Source organism: Crocuta crocuta, unplaced genomic scaffold (genome assembly GCF_008692635.1).
Source record: "Crocuta crocuta isolate KB4526 unplaced genomic scaffold, BGI_CrCroc_1.0 scaffold209, whole genome shotgun sequence".
In the NCBI taxonomy this organism is placed as follows: domain Eukaryota; kingdom Metazoa; phylum Chordata; class Mammalia; order Carnivora; family Hyaenidae; genus Crocuta; species Crocuta crocuta.
The window spans coordinates 4,653,258-4,674,700 of NW_027551566.1; the positions used below are offsets into that span (position 1 = coordinate 4,653,258).

Sequence of the window (21,443 nt, forward strand, 5' to 3'; positions counted from 1 at the left end):
CGGAGAGGAAGGAAGTGAGCATGACTTCTCACTTAGGTTGGTGAATACAACTTTGGAAGAGATGGCTAGGGAGCTGACTCAGAGACTGATGACTGGGGGAAGAAAACACCTAATGTTCCTACCCAAAAATTAGACTCCATGGACAGGGTACCTAGAAAGATACAGATGTGAGGATTTTTGTTTGTTTGTTTGCTTCTTTTGTTTCTTGCTTTGGGAGGGGGGTGTTATGGCTTATACCTAGTTTTCCCATCTAGGGGTGGGAGGCAGGATGTCAAATGGTGCTTTAGCCAAAGAACCCCAGCTCTGCCCAGTGAGGAAATTTGGAGCATATTCAAGGACAACTCCACCAGAAACAGCTGAGGGACAATGGCCATCGTGTGAAATTAAAGTGTCTTTAGTATAACCTCTGCCTTTATCACTACAACTCCAGTATTTCTATCGCCAGGCTACCAAGAAGGTATTTGACACCATTGGCTCAAGTTTTGGTCTTGACTGGCTATGTGACCTCTTAGGAGGTGTACCTCTCTGGACCCCCTTATCCTTGCTTGCAAACTGAAAGTGTTGTGAGGTTAACCCCTTTGGTTCTAAAGTGTAATGCCTGCACAATACAAAAACTTTATTGAGTATCTAGGGCCATATTAGCAATTTGTGGAATATCCTAGCAATACTAAGGCAGACCTTTGAATTTTGATTTATAAACTCTAGGCCTTGCACTCTTGACACATGGCCTGTTTTTACAGCAAAATCACTAAGTTGCCATAATCGTCCAGGTTGTGAACTCTTAGTAAGTTCACATCTGGTCACAAGAAGCTGATTGGCACAAAAGGGGGAAATAGCACTAACGATGCACACTCTTACATATAAATAAGAGTTACACATCACATCTTGCAATATTTTTTTTCCCTTTGGTCAGTGTAAATTCAGGCTCCCTTGCAGGATTTTCCACATTGGAGGTGGAAGGAATCACTCACTCACTTGTATTCTCGCTCCAATGGAGAACCTTTCCTCCCACCCCTTGAGCCAGTGAGTCACTTCCGCCCTTGAAACCTCTACAGCTTCCTTTCCTTTCCAGACCTGGCCTGGCCCTTTGGAGATGGGTCCAGGCCATTGGGCCAGAAGGTGCTCAGGCAGGAGGTGACACACCTTTGAATGGCTTTGAAATATCAGGAGGATCGTCCCCAAGGAGAAAATATCTGTGTGGTCTGACAAATGCTAGGTGTTGGATTCCAGATTCAGTGTTTTCCCTTTTATCTTAAAAACTCTAGGAAAGAAACTCCCATAGAAGGTAGTGCCTACCGCAGGTTTATTTTATGACTCATGGAAATTTCTTAAATGATAAATATTGGCTCAGACTTAGCCTGACATAAGAAACACTCATCTAGACCAGAGTCTATGGTTACAAGAAACAAGAAGAGCGTGTTCAACAAATAAACTGTGACTCCATGTCCAAGCTTTCAGAGGAAAAAAAAGCAGAAAGTATTGCCTGGATTCCATGAGGTGGCTTGGCAGGCCATGATTTCATTTGTTTTTCTTGAGGACAGAAACTTTCCCGAGATGGATGCAGTATCTTCCTGGCCAGGAAACCATTTCATATGCCTTTGGTTTCCTACTCTATTTAGTCCAGACTCCTTTTGGCTAATATAATGAAAATGTTTTGCCAACCATAAAACTTAATGAGGGTGAAGTTGGAAATATTTTCCCCTCTGGGAAAAAAAAAAAAGGAAAATAAATATTTTCTTTCCCGAGTAAAAATCCCTTTATATCTGTGTATAGACAAAGCTAGGCAATCTGCATAGATGTTAAAACCCAGACTATTAACTTGTTTCAGAGAAAATTCAGAAATTATGAGCCTTACGGTACCGGGTGGCTCAGTTGGTTTGAGCGTCTGACTTCGGCTCAGGTCATGATCCCATGGTTCGTGGGTTCGAGCCCCACATCAGGCTCTGTGCTGACAGCTCAGAGCCTGATGCCTGCTTCAGATTCTGTGTCTCCCTCTCTGTCTGTTCCTCCCCTACTCATGCTCTGTCCCTCTTTCAAAAATAAATAAAAGATTTTAAAAATTTAAAAATTAAAAAGAAATTATGAGCCTTAAATATGCCTCCTCCTGAATAGGTTTTATTTCTCACGAAACAGTCAGCATTACCTTTCCTCTGATTTTATCTTCTAAAGAAAATGTGAATAGTCATAGTCATACCCAGTGAAAAGGCTAGTGTCACAACTTACCAAAACCTAGTAATGAGTAGCTTGAATCTGCCTTTTACAAGCAGGTTTATACCATATAACTGTTGTAGGTTTATTAACAGAGCAGCATTATTTGTATTGTTCTTTTTTTTTTCAAGTTTATTTATTTATTTGAGAGAACAGAGAAGGGGCAGAGGAAGGAGGAGAGAGAAAATCTTAAGCAGGCTCCATGCCTAGATCAGAGCTTGGGGCTCAATCTCACAACCATGAGAACATGACCTGAGCCAAAATCAAGAGTCGGATACATCCAGGCACCCCTACTTGTGGTGTTTGTTAGAATTGGCTATCCCAGGGGTGCCCTGGTGGCTCAGTTGGTTAAGCATCTGACTTCGGCTCAGGTCATGATCTCATGGTTCGTGGGTTCGAGCCCCACATCAGGTTCTATGCTGACAGCTAGCTCAGAGCCTGGAGCCTGTTTCANACACACACACACACACACACACTTTATAGAAGACTGGAATCATGATTAATACATGGTAAGGAGGATTAAAAAAGAAATAAAGTGAAAAAAGACTTAAGCCATAATTCTGTGCTTCAAATAGAGCAGCCAAAGAGACTGGGTCCCAAGCCGGGGCCCTGAGAGGAGGAAGCCTAAATCTGAAAAGGTGTTTTTAGTAAATCTGCCAGGTCATACCGATAACTCTCCTAGAACGAGTCACAGGCATTCATAGTTCCCTTGGGGAAGAGGAGACCATATTGGGCTAGCTGTGGACACCCAGAGCCAAGGCTCTAGAGCATGTTGCAGAAGACATGGATGGCAGAGAAACCATTCCAAAGGCTCTTTTAGAAAGCACCATGAGGTAGGAGAGTAACAAGGTGGTGGCGTGATCTGGAACATGAGTGCAATGGGAAGGGAGGCACAACAAGACACTGCATCCGAATGCCCTTTGCCCCAGCTGCTGGGAAACTTTTCTCAAGTTTCTCTGGAGAGAGAAACTGCAAGAGCCAGATTAATCAGGGAGATGCCTGGTGTCAATACTGAGGAAACAGGACTTCCCCTTTGGAAAGCCTGGCCCTATGTATTTTTCCTCCCTTTGCGTCTCTGCTCATCTTATATTAATAAGCCTTGCAACCTGATGGGAAGGGAGCTTTCCCCACTGGAGAGGCCATGGCAGGAGTGTCTGCAGGTAGCCAAGGTGATGCTGGCAGCCACAGAGGCAGCAGTTGTGGGGATGGCTCGGCAAGATCACCTTGCTTGCTGCCGAGGGAGAGGGAGCCCCCTGGGCCTCACGCCATGACACAGATGGGCCCTGGGTCATTCTGCTTGTTGAGCCAAAGAGCAGTAAAAATAATTACAGAATGGAAATTGCTTTGCTGCACTTTTTTCCTGGCTATTAAATAAAATGTGAGTTTGTTAGGCAAAGAAAAACAACCCTGAAAAGACAAAGAAAATAAGGGTTCCAAGGTCATTGTTCCAACAGCTTTTTATCCAATAATTAAAAAGAACTAAAGAAAATTTAATTATACAGATGGTCCAAGAATACCTTCTCCTTACTTAAAAAAAAAAAAAAAAAAGGCCATATAAAAACCTTCACCTTCACTGCCCTGCATTTCTTTGCCCCTCACCAAAATTAATCCCTGTCACTGGTGTGGAGCGTGTCCTCCGGAGTTTGTTGGGTATATCCCCACTCCAATACCACATATTTGCACATATGCACATACGCCACCAATGGGCCAATACAGACATAGTTTTCGTCTTCCTATGATTAAAAAAAAATGTTAATAGTACTTTCCATCATCAGCTTGCTTCCCTATGTTTGGAAGGCAACCAAATGGCTTGCTTTACCACTTCTCTCAGTTCTGTGCTCAGATGTCACCTCCTCAGTGAGGCTTTCCCTGATTACCCCATCTAAAATTACCACACACCCCTACCCTTCCAGTTCCCTTCTCTGCTTTATGTTTCTCCATAACATTCATCATCATCGAACCTACATTTTTCACTAGTTTATCTTACCTACTTTCTATTCTGCTCCCCCCACCCCGCACTTAAATATAAGCCCCACAAGAACGAGGATTTTAAACCATTTTTTTCACTTCTGTATTTCCTAGTGCCTAGAAGAGTGTTGACACATAGTAAGTTGTGAATATTTGTTGAATAAGTAAATGAAGTAGGTTCCAAAGAGTTGGTGGGAAGATACGGCAGGTGTAGACACCATGCCTACAGGCAGCCACCATCTTGTGAGCACGGGCACCAAGCCACACACTGAGGACAACAGAGTGAAGAGTGGTTCACCATACCAGCCCTGAACTGCCTACCTCGAGACTCTGCTCTAAGACAAAAAGCAGATCACATTTGGTTAAACTATTAACAGCTGCCTGCTGTGTGCACCTGCATGCAGTCCTAGCTGATACCAGTCAATACAGTGCGGAGAGGCTGAGATATATTCTGAGGGTGGAAAGAGAAGAGGGCTGGGGACAGATGCTGCAGGAAGCCCAGGAATTCAAAGATATGAAGCCAAAGAGGAGCTCTTCAAGAGGCCAAGAAACAGAAAACCTGGAAGTAAGTGGCATCAAGGGCCTAAGAAAGGGTGCTTCAAGAAGGGGGATGTAGTCAGCCGACTCAAATATTGACAAGCAGTCCTGGGTGGAGAAATGGGGTGTTGGACTGAAAACTTCGGGGATGGGTAAGAGAGAGTCTTTCAGAGGACTCCTATTTTCTCTGTCAACTAGCAGCAGGACCATCTGCGGTGGCTCATTTTATGTGTCAAGTGGTTGGGCTCTGGTCAAATGCTAGTCAACACATGGATGTGAAGGTATTTTGTAGATGTGATTAACATAATCAGTAAATGTGGAGTCAGTCATTAACCTCCATAATGTGGCTCGGCCTCACCCACTCAACTGAAGGACTAAACAGCCAAATCTGAGGTTTTCTGGAGAAGGAATTAGCTCAAGGATGTAACATTAGAAATCCTTCCTGGGGGGTGCCTAGGTGTCTCAGTCAGTTGAGTTTCCAACTCTGGATCTCATCTCAGGTCTTGATGGGGGAGGGGGGGGTCATGAATTCAAGCCCCACAATGGAGCTTGGAGCCCAGCGTGGAGCCTACTTTAAAAAAACAAAACCAAAAAAAGCCTTCCTGAATTTCCCAGCCTGCTAACCTGCCCTACAGATTTCAAACTCAAGATTGCAATCTCACCTCTTACCGGAATCGCCAACCTGCCCTACAGATTTCAGACTTCCCAGCCCCAACAATTGCATAAGCCACCTCCTTGAAATAACCACTCCCCTCCTCTCTCTCTCTCTCTATATATATATACATATGTATATGTGTATGTATATATGCATGTATATGTGTATATATATGTATTCTGATGTGTATTTTGATATGTTGTAGTATTTTGATGAATAGTGAAATTGAACGTCTTTCACCCTGTGCCTTCTGTAAACTTGAACACTTCATATCAAACTCTAAAGTAATTCTTTGCTTCAGAAACTTGGGCCACTTATATATGGTTCTTTCTCTTTTCATTTGAAAATGTCACAAATTGGGGCACCTGGGTGGCTCAGTTGGTGAAGCAACCGATTTTGGTTCAGGTCATGGTCTCACGGTTCATGAGTTCAAGCCCTGTGTCGGGCTCTGGGCTGACAACTCGGAGGCTGGAGCCTGCCTAAGATCCTGTCTCTCTCTCTCTCTCTCTCTTTCTCTCTCTCTCTCTCTTTCACCCCTCCCCCACTCATGCTCTGTCTCTTTCTCTCTCAAAAATCAATAAACATTAAAAATTTTTAAAAAAGGGAAATGTCACAAATGGGTGATTTCTGAAACAGATAAAATCCTCAGCTGAACTTGTCCTTCCCTTTTCGACTGGATATTTGTCTTTGTCTTTTTGATATTGATTTGTAATTTTCATTACTTAGTCCTTTGTCTTTTGTCTAATATGCAAACCATCCCCCTGTGTTTATTTTAGCTCTTAACATTGGTCAGGATTTGTTGGGTTTTATTGGGGGGGGAGGGGAGATTGTAACACAAAAGAGTTTATATTTTAGATAGGCAAAACTTCCAGTCTTTTCCTCTGAGGCAGTTATTCATTTTCACAAACATTGGCCATATATAAAGACTTATTGCTTTCACACGAAAAAGATACAAACAATCTGATTATCCAACAGATACAGTTTTCAATTTAGGAATGTAGTTTATGGTTTTCATTATCGTTTTAGTATTTTGAATCTTTGGATGCATGGGAAAGTCTTAATATATTATTTTTCCTAAAATCTCAGATTTACTGAAGAAGCCTGTTATTGCAACTGCTAGAAGTTTGGTGACTTTTGAAAAAAGAGGGATGTTTTCCTTTTCCAGGAAGCCTTGGTTATTCCACAGCACTGTGAAAAACACTGGATCCCTCCCTAGCTTCAGGTGATGGATGTTGAGGAAGAATAAGCCTCTCAAGGCAGAATTAGGATTTAAACTCCATATGTTATTCTCAACATTGTATTGATTTAATAGGAACTTACATACAAATATTTTAAAGTTACATAATTTCTTAATACCTCCCTTAAAACCAGCTTAGAATGAACACAGTTTTTTGTTTTGTTGTATTGTTGTCACTTAAGACTTGACCCATTAAAACCAACACATAAACTTCAGAGGTGCCTGAGTGACTTAGTTGGTTGAATGTTGGACTTCAGCTCAGGGCATGATCTAGCGGTTTGTGAGCTTGAGCCCCATGTCAGGCTCTATGCTAACAGTTCAGAGCCTGGAGCCTGCTTTGGATCCTCTGTCTCCCTCTCTTTCTGCCCCTTCCCTGTTCACACTCTTTCTCTCTCTCTCAAAAATAGATAAACATTAAGAAAATTAATTTAAAACATGGGGCACCTGGGTTGCTCAGTCGGTTAAGTGTCTGACTTTGACTCAGGTCATGAGATTGTAGTCCGTGGGTTCAAGCCTCACATCGGGCTCTATGCTAACAGCTCAGAGACTGCAGCCTGCTTCAGATTCTGTGTCTCCCTCTCTTTCTGCCCCTCCCCTGCCACACTCTGTCTCTCTCTTTCTCTCCCTCAGAAATAAATAAAGATTAAAAAATCATTCCGACTCTTGATTTAAGCTCAAGTCATGATCCCAGGCTCATGAAATCAAGCCCTGCATTGGGCACTGTGCTAACAGCACAGAGCCTGCTTGGGATTCTCTCTCTCCTCTCTCTCTCTGCCCCTTCCCTTGCTTGTGCTCTCTCTTGCTCTTTCTCTCTCTCAAAATAAATAAACATTAAAAAAAAATAAAGAAACTCCAGCTCATTTAATGATCTGAAAACAGTGATGCAGGACTCTAGCAGCTGCTGCTAGCCTTCCTCCTGTGTTCCCTTACACTCGAATGCTGAAGGCTGCCTACTCTCAACTACCTGCCATTTCCTGTCCCATGTCCTAGAGTGTTGATGCCCTTGGGAGCAGTTCCCAACCTAAGATGGACAGGGAGTTGTGGATAAGAACCCAGCTTCCTCCCTCTTTCTAGAAGACAGAACTTCTGTTCCCAGATACAGTGAGCTCCAGCTGCTCACAGAGGTAGTGGTGATGACACCCCTGCGATTGGCCACCTTCCATTCCTGCCTTACTTCCCCCATTCATCTACTGGTATGACATGAGCCTCTCCTAAATATACCACTGTGCTTGGGGGCTGTTTCTGGGGGGTTCCAAACCAAGACAAATGCTTAAAATCCATCAGCCTACGTGCAAAAAAAAAAAAAATCACTAATCTCTATTAAGCACTTACAATATGCCACCCACCATTCTAAACACATCATGTAGCCCTCACAACATCTTTTGGGAACTACTATCACCCCTGGTTTCTAGATGGGGCATGTGAGGCTTGGAGAGATTAAGCCTCTTTTCTGAGATCACATAGCTAATGGGCCACAAATAATTTTTAAAGTTCATTTATTTATTTTTGAAAGAGAGAGAGAGCGTGGAAATAAGGGAGAAGCAAAGAGAGGGAAGGAGAGAGAAAGAATCTCAAGCAGACTCCACACTCTTAGTGCAGAGCACAACATGGAGCTTGAACCCACGAAACCCTGAGATCATGATCTGAGCCAAAATCAAGAGTCAGACGCTTAGCCAACTAAACCACTCAGGCACACCATGGGTTGCAAAGAATTTAAACCTAGATTTAACCCATACACCCCATGGCACGATATATCATCTTACTTTAAATAACGTCATTGGTATATTATTTAATAGGCCTTGGGAGGGCATTTTGCTGATAGTTGAGTGGGTTGATGTTTTTCGCAGTCCCCAGCAATCATAATGTTGCCTAGCTTGGATTGTCTGCACTCACCCAACTGAAGTCTGAGTCACTGCAAGAAGCTTTTGTTTTTTCCCAACCACGTCAACACGTTTTCTCCTGGCCCTTGTAACATGTGAGTCTGTTTTTGCAGCTAACTACGGTTCCTGCTGTTTTTGTCAAACCTAGCTGCCTGGCTTACAATTTATTGTATGATAAAGGTCACCATTTAATGCCCTGATAATCAGCTGAGCGGATCCAGGATTTTAGCTGGATGTGATGTTGTGCGAAGCATGTTCATTACTGGTTTGAAAGGCAGCATTTCACAGGCTCTGAATGACCGTTATTTGAACTGAAATATTCTTCCAGCCGCTGACCTTATCAAGTTTTTTCTTTGTTACACGGCAAAATATTAGGCTCTCTCCTTCTGGTCCCACTGTTGGGTCTTCAGAAAGAGTAAAACAAATGTTTTGTGGTTCCTAGAAAATGTTATAAAATTGTTTCCCAAGTTAGGTCATTGCAGTTGCAAAATTCTTGTTTTGGTCAAACACTTGGCCAAAAACAACAGAGGCAGTGGTCAGCCATTATTTCAGGAAAAGGAAATCTTGAGATTTGCTAAGGATGGCTATCTTCCTTTCCACTGGAACAGACACTAATTCCTCCAGCTGAGCCTAAACTAGTTTTGAGATAAATCTCTTTCTCTCCTTGCAGAGATATACTTTCATTTACTGGCTGATTTCCTCAGTTTTTGAAATGGCCCCATAAAATTTTGGAAGGCATTTTAACTTTATAAGGCAATTATATGAAATTAATTGTCAGAAACTTCTTGAATCAACTTGAAATCAAAACAAACCATTTTCTCAGGCTGTAGACTCTAACTCCACTCTAATTTTTTTAAATGTTTATTTATTTTTGAGAGAAAGAGAGACACAGTATGAGTGGGGGAGGGGCAGAGAGAGGGAGACACAGAATCTGAAGCAGGCTCCAGGCTCTGAGCTGTCAGCACAGAGCCTGATGCAGGGCTCAAACCCATGAACCGTGAGATCATGACCTGAACTGAAGTCGGACACTTAACTGACTGAGCCAGGGGACCATTTTGAATAATGTACTTGGGAAGGCTGATTCTCTTCTTTGAGCTTGCAGGGACTGAAGAAAGAACAAGTTTCTATCCATCAATTTCAGCCACTGTGTTATAGCAAATACTTGGCATCCAGGAAGAGACAAACGGCAAGCACTCAGGGAATCAGAAAAGACTGTTTATTTCACACCAGTGGCAGCCCAGGGGAAGTCACCTCCAAAGGCTGAGCATCTGGCTCAGGTTATACTGATCTTTTATACATATGTGCTTCCGGGTTGGGCGGGACTAGTGTAGTCGAGCTTCAGGTTCCTGGCTTCTGGCTGATGCAAGAGGCAGGTAAGATTGCAGAAGCCAAAAGCATGCAGGAGGGAATATCTGGCCTCGGACATCTGGCTGGTTCTTTTTATTTGTGTTTACCAGATTTCCTCCTCAATTGGAGAGATGGGTCAGTATTATTTCATAGTTAACATGATTCCAGTGAATGTTGAACAACTGAGTTTCAAGGGAAGAAATGTCCCTAAGTGTCATAACGTGTGTCAACTCCTGTGGTGTAAAAACTCCACCATCGCTGATTTCAAGCTACCAGTGAGGTGTTAAACCAGCTCCCCAACTTCCTGGAAATACAATAGTTGGGTCTTACGAGCTCCTGAGAGGCAGCTCCAGGATAATACTGCAATTGACTCAGCAAAATAGTGCCCCAAATTCAGGCTTGGGGACACTGGTGTGTTGCCTCTGCAATGCCCTGGAATTGGTCTTAGAGGTCACTAGGATATCACATAGCCAATCCTGACAAAGTGGTATTTTCAGACACAGTGTGTGTGTTACTCAAAAACCCAGGTTAGCCTGAAAAAAATAATATACCCCGGGGAGCCCTGGATCCTAAATGTCTCATCTGATTCTCATCCTTGCAGATTCTAAGTCCTACAGTTAGGATCACTGAGGATAATCCAGAAGGCATTTTAGAGACAGGGGCCACTCACAGCTCTGTGGCTTGTTTAAACTGCTATGTTCAGCATAGGCTGACCACAGAACAAAATAAGCAGCCAGGAACCCAGTTTGGAAGCCACCCTTTGTAATGGACTATGTTTCAGGTTTACATCTGAAAAGCCACAGAGGCTGAGGATGCCTGGGGAATGTCTTCATTATCTGTCACTTGAGGGCAGCTCTTCTTTTTTTTCTTCTTAAAACAGAAAGCTCTTTTTCAAGGAATTATTATTTTTTCTTTTATTGTGTCTGTGAATGCGGTCATTCTGCTGACTGGGGCTCTGTTTTCTTTCTTAATGAATGTATTTTTGTCCTATCCCTCTATATTTCCTCTAACGATGGAAGACAACAAAACTGTAGCCATCATAGCAGAGAGCAAAGCAAATTTCAATTTGCGGCTGCTTACAAAATTTAACCACGTCTTTTGAAACACCCAGTCAGCAAATGTGAAGTAAGAGGGCCAGGCCTCTGGTACAGCTATCGATAAGGGCCCCATGCTTCATCTTTGGCCAAGCCACACTCAGCTTCCCCATTTGAAAGTTTCAAATGAACTTCCCAATATTCAAAAATTTTGTCTTTATTTCAAGTTTGTTTCTAAGCTTCATTTGTCATTTAATTCACGTTAGCAGGTACCTACATTGTTTCAGAAGCTTTACTGGTTGGTGAGTGAGATATTGCCTCTGCCAGCGTTCTTCTGGATCTAGCCAGAAATAAATGGTATAAACAAAGAGCTTAACTGAAGAGATTTTAATGAAGGGACAACTTCCAGAGTTGTGAGCAGGGTTAAGGGAATCAGCAAAGCATGATAAAAGGCCTAAAACTAGCAACAGCAGGAAGCAAGAGATGCCACGGAGGGGTGATTTTGCTTAGAGGGGTGGAAGGAAGAAGGAAGGAAGTCTCTCTGATCTCCTGCCAGTGACCTCCATTTGCCAAACCCTACAGGAAGCCCAAGGGCATGGGAGGCAGGTGAAGCAATCGAGGAGGGGCTAGCCTTTTAGGGTTTCCAGCATCCTGGGGAAGGATGGAGGACAGATCTCTGGAATGATCGTCTGGTGGAGAGTGGGCACTATAGAATAAACAGCGTTAACATCTGCCCTGCATTTAAAGAGCTCCAGGCCAGTTAGAACAATCACGTGAGCAGGTGTGCCTGGGTAGCAGCGAGATGGAGCCTTAGCCAGGAGAGGTGTCTTGCCTAAGCCCATGGGGGGCTCAGGTGTGGAAATGAAGACCTGTTTCAACAGTCTTCTTCATAAATTAATATGCATGAACTGGTGGGTGGGTGGGTGTGGGGTGCAAGGGAGTAAGGAAGATCTTGGTTTCCAAACTGAAGGACAAAGACAAATGAAGAAAAGGACCCACTCATCTGCTGGGTGAGAAGAAAAGTCAGAAGACAAGAATATTAGATAAATGAAGGGCTGGGAGTTAGTAAGTGTCAACCATGAGCAGGTGGTAGAGAGTGGAATAGTAGGCTAATTCACATCATTATAGTCCTTTTCCAAATGAACTAATAAGTCAGATGGTTGGAATAGGTAGTTCTTAGAATTTTGGTCAGACTCCTATGCCTGCCAAACAGTGGCAATCTTACTCAAACAGGCTATCGTTACCAATTTCATTAGAAAACTTCACATGGAGTTTAAGTCCAAGAATTGAAGGTTAGGGCTTACAATGTACAGTCTTAGCATCCCTTACTGTACTTTCAAACTGCATGCAGAGTCTGAAAATAGTGGATAAAATAGCTTGGAATATCATCCCTCCCAATTTCATTTAAAAGCTAAGTAAGAGGTTGGATGAACCTGAGGAGATAACATTTTCTCTTATGAAAGAGTTATATCAGTTCCTTTTGATATCCATGCGAAAGTACATATGGCCCTATAAAAACGACATACCAGATGTATCTTTAAATCTATGAATGTATATTTCTATCTGAAAAACCTTCCCGGATATGTGTGCCTAATTCCTTGGTATCCGTTTCCTAAGTGGTACAAACCATGGTCTCGAACATCTTCCTTTTAGGGCAAAGTGGGGATGCCAGTTAGCCAATCGTGGCTCGATGCTACATCAAACCACTTGACAATCTATTTCCAGAAGAAAAGGAGCTGTGGTTCAGATGTAGGCTGACCCAGCTTAAGAGTGGTGTTGGGTCTGTTTAATGATATCTTAAAGAGAAGTACAGAGCAGAAATATGAATAGCAAGGCTAGATTTAAATCCGCAAGAAATTGTAACTGTGAAAGAGATTTCTCCATACTTGGTCCTGAAGATGGTGCCTGCTGGGACAATGACTCATTTCTGCATCTCTGAGGTCATGGGTATGGTCACTTCGTGCATAGCTAGAATGATGATGGGTGAGTAGGTATAACAATGTCTAAGAGACAATACAAGGTAGTGCCTCACTGTCGTATTCAGGGACGGTAAGTCCACATACGTTTCAAAAGCCCTTCATTATTCTTGGCGTTTTAACTCCCACCATGATCATCAGCAAAATCCTGGTTGCTGAGGGGCACCTGGGTGGCTTAGTCGGTTGAGCGTCCAACTTCAGCTCAGGTCATGATATGACAGCTCAGAGTCTGGAGCCTACTTCGGATTCTGTGTCTCCCTTTCTCTCTGCCCCTCCCCCACTCGTGCTCTGTCTCTCTCTGTTTCTCAAAAATACATAAACACTAAAAATTAAAAAAAAAAAAGAAATCCTGGTTGCTGAGACCATGATACCATCTAGTAAATCAAAGGACCAAGGAGCATTTTTAGATTTTCTTGCTGTTATTAAGAAATATCTATTCTCAGCACAATTTTCCCAGAAGTGTTTGAGATTTGGGGAGGGGGTGATTTTTCTTTTGTTATAATTTCAAATTAATAGAAACATTGCAGGAAGAGTACAGGGTACTCCCATATAGCCTTTACCCTAACCTACCAATTATTTACATTCTTCTCCATTTGCGTTATTATTCTCTATTTACTTTTATATGTGTGTATTTATATGCATGTATATTATTTTCTGACCAGATGAGGGCAAATTGGACATTGTGCCTTATTATTCTTTAAACTAGCATGTATTTCCTAAGAACAAGATCATTTTCTTACATGCCAGAGTCCAATTACCAAAAGCAGCCATTTTAACACTTGTAATAATATTATTGTTATTTTAATGTTTATTTATTTTTAGAGAGAAAGACAGAGTGCAAGCAGGGAGGGGCGGAGAGGCAGGGAGACGCAGAATCTGAAGCAGGCCTCAGACTCTGCGCTGTCAGCACAGAGTCCAATGCGGGCCTCAAACCCACAAACGGTGAGATCATGACCTAAGCCGAAGTTGGATGCTTAGCAGACTAAGCCACCCAGGCACCCCAACACTTGTAATATTATCTAATTTGTATTCCGTATCCAAATTCCATCAATTGTCAGACTAATATTCCTTTTTTTTCCTAGTCTAATATCCTATTCGGTATCATGCATTGCATTCAGTTGTCATGCCTTGTCCTGGTGTCCATCAGTCGAAAACCCATGAAACATGTCTGTCATCCAACAAATTTGAGGTTGTTCATACTTCCTTCAGTTTCTGTATTAGACCCTGAGAAAAGCAGGTTGGTGCCCAGTGCCCTCCTGCCTTTGATAGTATTTGAACCTGTGGCTTTTACTTTCCTGGAAGTCTTCATAGTCACCCATGTGTGTGCAGTTGGAGAGGGAGACTTGCTTCTGAGTGTTTCTCTATCTGTTATCACTCTTGACGCGGACTTATCACTTGCAGGGCAGCTCAGCTTACTATAAAAGTGGGGGCCTGATGCGGAGGCCAGTCTAAGAGAGCAGGGGCTCGGGACCCAGAGGTCTGCCCTTTCTCTCAGGTTGCCGGTCGCCCTACTGGAAATGAACCTTTCCAGGGTGGCTCATCTTTGGGGTCGTTCCACTTTTGTGGAAAGGCTTCAGGCTGTTCATCTGGACATCCATCTGCCCCCTGCGCAATCTGCAATCGCCCTCTGGGCAGCCGGAAGGCAGGGTGTTCACTCTGAGGGCAGCGTGGCCCTCTTGTGGCGGACATTTATATATCCTGGGAAAGGGATGGCCTATGAAAGGAGAGCAAGCAGAAGAATTGGAATGTTAGCGCACTACATCAGTTTGCCTGGGCTGCCATAACAAAGAAACACAGTCTGGGTGGCCTCAACAGCAAGATTCTTTTTTTTTTTTTTTTTTTTTTTTAAGAACTCTGGAGTCTTGAAGTCTGAGACTGAGGTACTGGCAGAGTTGGTTTCTCCTTGGCGTGCAGATGCCCACCTTCTCCCTGTATCCTCACATGGTCTTCTCTCTGTATGTATGTCTGTGTCCTCATCTACTCTTCTTACAAGGATGCCAGTCACACTGGACTAGGGTCCACTCATATGACCTCATTTTACTTGATTACCTCTTTAAAGGCCTTGTCTCCAAATACAGTTTCATTCTGAGGCCCTGGGGATTAGGACTATGTGATTTTCATTTATTTTTATTTTTTATTTAAAAATTTTTTTAATGTTTCTTATTTATTTTTGAGAGAGGGTGAGGGGAGGGACAGAGAGATAGGAAGACACAGAATCTGAAGCAGGCTCCAGGCTCTAAACTGTCAGCACAGAGCCCAACACGGGGCTCAAACCCATGAACCGTGAGATCATGATCTGAGCTGAAGTCAGATGTTCAATGGACTGAGCCACCCAGGCGCCCCTAAAATGTGAATTTTAGAGGACACAATTTAGCACCTAACAAGCAGAAAGGAGGTCTTAGAGAGTCTTTTGCTCAAATCCATCATTTTAGAAAACAGATTAACTGAATTGTTCAAGGCCACACAACTAGAAAACAGCAGAGATCTGACATTTATAGAATGCTCTTGACTACCCTTTGTGTCTGGAAAAAGCCCAAAGCAAACTCAGGATGTATGTAAGCTGAAAGAGAAAGCTCAAAGTTGTAGAGTATGAAATTCACTAAAAGGCAAACATCTAGGCCTATTTTATTCAGGATTTTAAAATATTTGTTCAGTTCTTTAATTAAGAATGTTAATCAAAAATTTTAAGATACATCATAATGCAATTAACTTTAAATGACAATAAGATGTGATGAACATAAAACCTGGTATATGACACTAGTATTTGATGATGTACATATATGTGTTCTTATATGAGTGTAATTACCATGCATCTGGTCCTTTGTACATAGACATGTTTGTTATAAACATTTTCATTTATATCATCACATCTTCCACGTGATTACAATGGTTATAGACCATTTTCTTCTGTTGTTACTGCACAGTTGGCTCAACCACCTTTCTCTCTGTCCTTCTCTCTCTCTTTGCTGTTATGCATGTATATGGCTATAAGGTAAAGGAAGTAATATTTATTAAATACCTACACTGGGCATTGCTTAAAATATAGGAGGATCAGGATTTCCACAAATATTTTTTAAAGTAATTTCAAACTCTCTCAGGAAAATTGCAATAATACAACACCCATATATCTTTACCAAGACTGACCTACTGTTGGCATTTTGCTTCATTTCCTTTCTCTCTCTTTCTCCATACATTTTTGTGTTTATGTTTTGGTTTATATTGATACATGTCATGCTTTTCATCTTCTGAGAGTAAGTTGCATACATCATTTGTTTTATCCCTTGATGGTTAAGAATGTATTTTTAAGAATAAAGATGTCATTTTACTTAACAGTGGTATAGTCATAAACTTCAATAAATTTAACATTGATACAATTCTTTTATCTAATTGAGTGTCCATATTCTAATTTTGTCAAGGGATCTAGTGATGACCTTTATAGCATTTTCTTCTCCTCCAAATGTTGGATGGAGTCTAGGAACAGTATTGCACATAGGTGCCATGTTTCCTTAGTTTCCTTTAATCTGGAACATTTCTTTAGTCTCTCTTTTTCTTTGATGGCATTAACATTTGGAAGAATGTCATCCCCTTCTATTTTTATTAATAGAATGTTTCTTATTTGGGGTTTGTGCGGATGTTTCCTTATGATCAGATTCCGGCTAGACATTCAGATTATGCAGGCCAGAATAAGAGAGGCAGTATATTCAGACAAACCAAGAAACTCTGGAGAATAAACGAGGGTGCTATCTGTACTTGTGGGGAGATAAAGGCATAAACGTGGATCATCTCGGGTGAACTGAAATGTATGATGATCCTCTTCATGTAAGTGATTATTCCCATTTTCCGGTGTCCCTGCTGGAACCTGATTGGTTAAGTCACTTGCCAAAGTGGTGGGGCCAAAACCTAACAGCTACTTAGGCTGCTTGTGGCTGACCAGAAGTGCCCTGTGATCAGCCCTTGGGCCCTAGGAGTGGCGGGTAAATCTCCAGCTCTTTCACCCTTGGGTGGGGGTGGCTCTAAGGTGCCTATTCTGAGCTGCATTTTCCCAGTAAGGGTGACTTGCTTATTATCACAAAGTGTGCTTTGCCTTCCCCATCTCCCGCCTACCTCCCTGCGGGTGCTTCCTGAGATCACCTTCCAGATAAACTACTTGCACTTTAACTCTTATTTCAAGTCTGCTTTGGGGGAACCCAAACTAAAATGACCAGTAGAGGAGAAATCCAGCTGTCGATTAGTACTCGTTGTCATATTTTATGGCTAGTTAAAAAACAGGATTCAAGAGCAGGTCACAAAGTCACAAACTAGCCAGGGGTCCCACAGAAGAAGCTAACTACATCAGCTTAGTTTCTTTCCTCCTGTGAGAGGAAAACCCAATTATAGTAAAATTCCAGTGAGAAATATTTACACTTTTAATAGCAACAGCAGAGGGGAGCAGGATATCACGATAGTACCCTCGCCCTGGTACAGGGCAGTGCAAATTATACAAATCTAGGGAATCTATACTTTTGGGGAAAAGTACTAACTCTCAAAAACAAAAATCTAGGTGAGAAAGAGATTTAAAAATCCTATGCTGTAACAAGTAAAATTTCGTTGTGAAATGGGTCTTAGTCTGATGATCAGTGGCTTGGGTTTGAGTTACCTTGGACTGTACAACTTTGGTCTGTGTTCAAACCAAAAGCCAGTCAGTCAACACTCCAAATTCAGTATCCGGGGATCTTTTTTTTTTTTTTTTTTCAATTTTTAAAATGTTTGTTTATTTTTGAGAGACAGAGACAGAGCATGAGTGAGGGAGGAGCAGAGAGAAAGGGAGACACAGAATCTGAAGCAGGCTCCAGGCTCTGAGCTGTCAGCCTGACACGGGGCTGAAACTCACAGTGAGATCATGACCTGAACCGAAGCCGGCTGCTTAACCGACTGAGCCACCCAGGTGCCCCTCTGGTGATCTTTTCGTCTGAAGTCACTCAGTTTCTCCACAGAATTTCCTCCTGCCCCGGGGAAATACATGCCAGGTGACCAGCATCCTAGAAGAGAAGTGATGTGGTAAATGGAAATGGGGATCATACAGCTCAACTTTTGTGATGTATCTCTTTCCTTAACTCCTTTGTTTCAGTATGGTCTCATCCTATCCTTAGCTGTGTTTGGTGACCTTGAACTCATGACCTGTCTTGTTCAGTTTCACCTAGCCTTGCCAGGCTGTGCAGGAATGAGATAGGATCTGAAATTCTAACTGCTTCTTATGCCTGGGGCTAACCCTCTGGTTTTTTAGCTCTATGCTTTACTCCTACCTTCTGTCTTATCTGGTACATCTATATACTTAAAAAAAATTTTTGTTTTACTGTTTATTTTTGAGAGAGACAGACAGAGCATGAGTGGGGGAGGGGCAGAGAAAGAGGGAGACACAGAATCTGAAGCAGGCTCCAAGCTCTGAGCCGTTAGCACAGAGCCTGATGCAGGGTTCATGAGCTGTGAGATCATGAACTGAGCTGAAGTTGGATGCTTAACCAATTGAGCCACCCAAGCGCCCCTGGTACATCCACTTTCTAAGCTTCTCTGTGACCTTTTTGCATGAACCACCTTGTTTTCTGTTCCCAGTACCCTCTGTGGCAGGTAGGTGTCAGCTTGCTTCACTCCACTAAGTCAGTTGCCACTAATCTCTCAGTTCAGCATTCCAAAAATTTGTTGGTACATCTTGTCTACTGTGATCTTTTCTTCCTTATTTTTGTGGAGTTTTCATCTAAAAATAAATTCTTTGCTGCCATTTTTGGTAGGGCTTGGGAGAAGGAGTGGGGATGATGCCCACATACAATCCATTGCAACTTACGGGAAGCCCGGCCCTTCCTTCGAAGTTTCCTTTTTTGGCTCTCCTCAGTTCAGCCTCACCATGCTCACGGAAGCACGGGGCTCACTTTACTGCACCTCACTCCAGTTGTTCTCACACTTTGTTTATACCGTTCTGCCTGAAATTCTAACTTCTCATTAACTTTCTGCTTTAGGTACAACCACAGCATTTTGAGAAGATCTCTATTTTAGAACTTATCCCAGATTTCCTGGTGTTTTAATTAGTTGAGGAGCAATTTGTCTCCCTGCACCTTGAGGGTAGGGAGGGACTTGACCTTATTCAATATTTATCTCCCTGAGACGATGCGTTGTGAGTAAATATTTTCTTAGTGTTTGTGCCACTGGATTACACTGAAATATTTTTTTCCCTTTGTTATGTTTCTGGGGTATCTATTTCTTCAAATGGAGTTACTGTGTGTGGTAGACTGGGTTGCTGGTCCCAGTTCTTGACTGCAGTGTGACAGTTACACACCCACACTCTTGCCTGACCCGGGGGGGCGGGGAGGGGGTGGGCCATGCCTCTTCCCTGCCTCTGGACTTTGACTGTGGCCATGTGGTTTGCTTTGATGAAAGGTGTTAATGGACAGGATGCAAACAAAGGCTTGGAATGAGATTGTGTGGCTGGGCTTGCTCTTGCCCTGTCATTGCTAGTTATAGGAGGATGAGAGACATTTGGAGCACAGCTACCCTATCAGATCGAAAGATCTGCAGCTTGAAGGAGAGCTATCCAGCTCACCTGCAGACCTGGGAGCGCAGCACTGAATATTTTTTCTTGCGTGCCACTTAGTTTTGGGGTCAGTTTGTTCTGTAGCAATATTTAAGTGATACCTGATGTCAGAGGGAAGGAGTGCTTTTATATCCTTTCTTTGTTCTGTGCTGGTTTTGCTCTCTAGGAAGCCGGAAACCAATTTACCATGCCATCAGCGTGATCCATGCGTATCTACCAAAAATACTCATGTGGCTTTCCTTGATTTGATCATAACATCTATTTTTAAATGGCTTAAGAAAAGAAACTAGAACAATAACCACACCACCACCACAATTTTGGACCTTATATTAGAGTCATTTCAAACTGAATTCATTCCATTATCTTACAGTCTTTTTGGAGAAATAACCCATCAAAGATGTGTCCTTTTCTTGAACTTTGGTAACTATAACTTTGATTTGTAGTATGATTATGTGCAATCCATACAGTTGTTAATTATACGGTACTGCTAATCTGAAACCTTATTTTTAGGAAAACAACCTTGTGATAATGAATTTTAAATTGAAGACTTGGGGCACCTGGGTGGCTCAGGTGCTCCGCTCTTGATTTTGGCTCAGGTCATGATCTCACGGTTTGGTAGTTTAAGCCTGGCATTGAGCTTTGTGCTGTTAGGGTACAGCCTGCATGTGGTGCTGTCTCCCTTGCCCTCTTCCTTATCCTGCTTGTTCTCTCTGTCTCTCTCAAAATAAATAAAAATAAACTTAAAAAAATAATAAATTGGAGGGCACCTGGGTGGCTCAGTCGGTTAAGCAACTGACTTTGGCTAAAGTCATGATTCACGATTCATAGATTCATATGTTCATTCGGGTCCTGCATCAGGTTAGTCCAGCCTACCTCGGGTGAACAGGAGCCCCTCCCCCCCCACTTTGTTTTAAAAAAACCAGGAGCCCCACTTCGGGTGAGCCCTATTTCTCTTTCTCTCTCTCTCTCTGCACCTCTCTCACTGCGCCCCCTCTCTGTCAAAAAAATAAATATAAAAAAATAAATTGGAGACATGTCAAAATATTCATTATGTAGGCACATTCTTAGCAAGTGCTATTAGTTTCCTTCAACACTCACAATTTACTTTTAAATTTGTTAAAGCCTAGCTTTGTTATTTCCACAATACAGATTAAAATTAAACATAGTGGCAAAAAAACTTCTTTTTATTCTCTAAATGAGAGTTGGCCAATTAAATCTTTTAGGCTGCAAGGATTTTTTCTTTAGTTCAAAGAATCAATTATGCCAATATCCTGATGGAACTCTGCTTGCTTCTACTCCGGAAAGGATGGCAGAATCCACGAGAGCAAGGAGAACGTTAGAATGATAACCGTGCATCTGTTTTCTTAAGTTGTACAAAGAATGTTTTCCTCACGCAGATGCACAGGTATTAGTAAGAACTTGCTTGCCGCACACATCACAATTTTCTGAGCTGGGCCATTATTTTGCATCCTTGCTTAAGACCCCTAACGTAATGAGGGTTCCTAAGTGTCATGTTGTAATTATGCAAAAGAATTGCTTACGTGATCAGAAAAAAAACATGGTATTGTTGAAAAGGTCTGTAATTGAGAGTTTGACCGAAAAAGAGGAGACAAAGCGAGGGGTCCGTGGGCCTTTGAGCTAGTCCAAGTTTAACAAGCTCTCTCGGGCTTCCTTCACAATTCCCAGAGGAAGCAGGCATGCCTCCATTGTGCTCCTGACCCTGCATTCAGTCACAGAGCAACCGGCTTTAACAATCAACGAACAAAAACCTCATTGCCCCGTGTAACCTTCCAACCCCCAGAGCTGCATGGTCCGCTAATCCGGCGCACAAAGGCAGGCCTGCTGCTCTTTTATTCTCCCGGAGGCTGGGCACCGCGTCCAGCTCAACAGCTGACCAGCTCTGGAACGTCCCAGCAGCGTGCCGGGCCCCCCCGATGTTTATTTAGCGGCCCGCCGCCTGGGCGCACAGCCTCCCCGAGCCTGTTCGCGCGCGCTCCCCGGCACCGGAGCCATGTACCGGCGCAGCTACGTCTTCCAGA

The 21,443-nt window shown here is 42.7% G+C and overlaps 1 protein-coding gene across 1 annotated transcript in view; it reads left to right on the forward strand.

The window, feature by feature from the left end:
* Positions 1-3,349: 3,349 nt before the first annotated feature.
* BFSP1 (beaded filament structural protein 1) overlaps positions 3,350-21,443 on the forward strand; it is a 54,535-nt gene continuing 36,441 nt past the window's right edge. The window contains exons 1-3 of the mRNA XM_077750221.1: positions 3,350-3,368; positions 4,581-4,741; positions 18,432-18,446. Coding sequence (XP_077606347.1) covers positions 3,350-3,368; positions 4,581-4,741; positions 18,432-18,446 — 195 coding nt within the window. The remainder of the gene's footprint in view (positions 3,369-4,580; positions 4,742-18,431; positions 18,447-21,443) is intronic.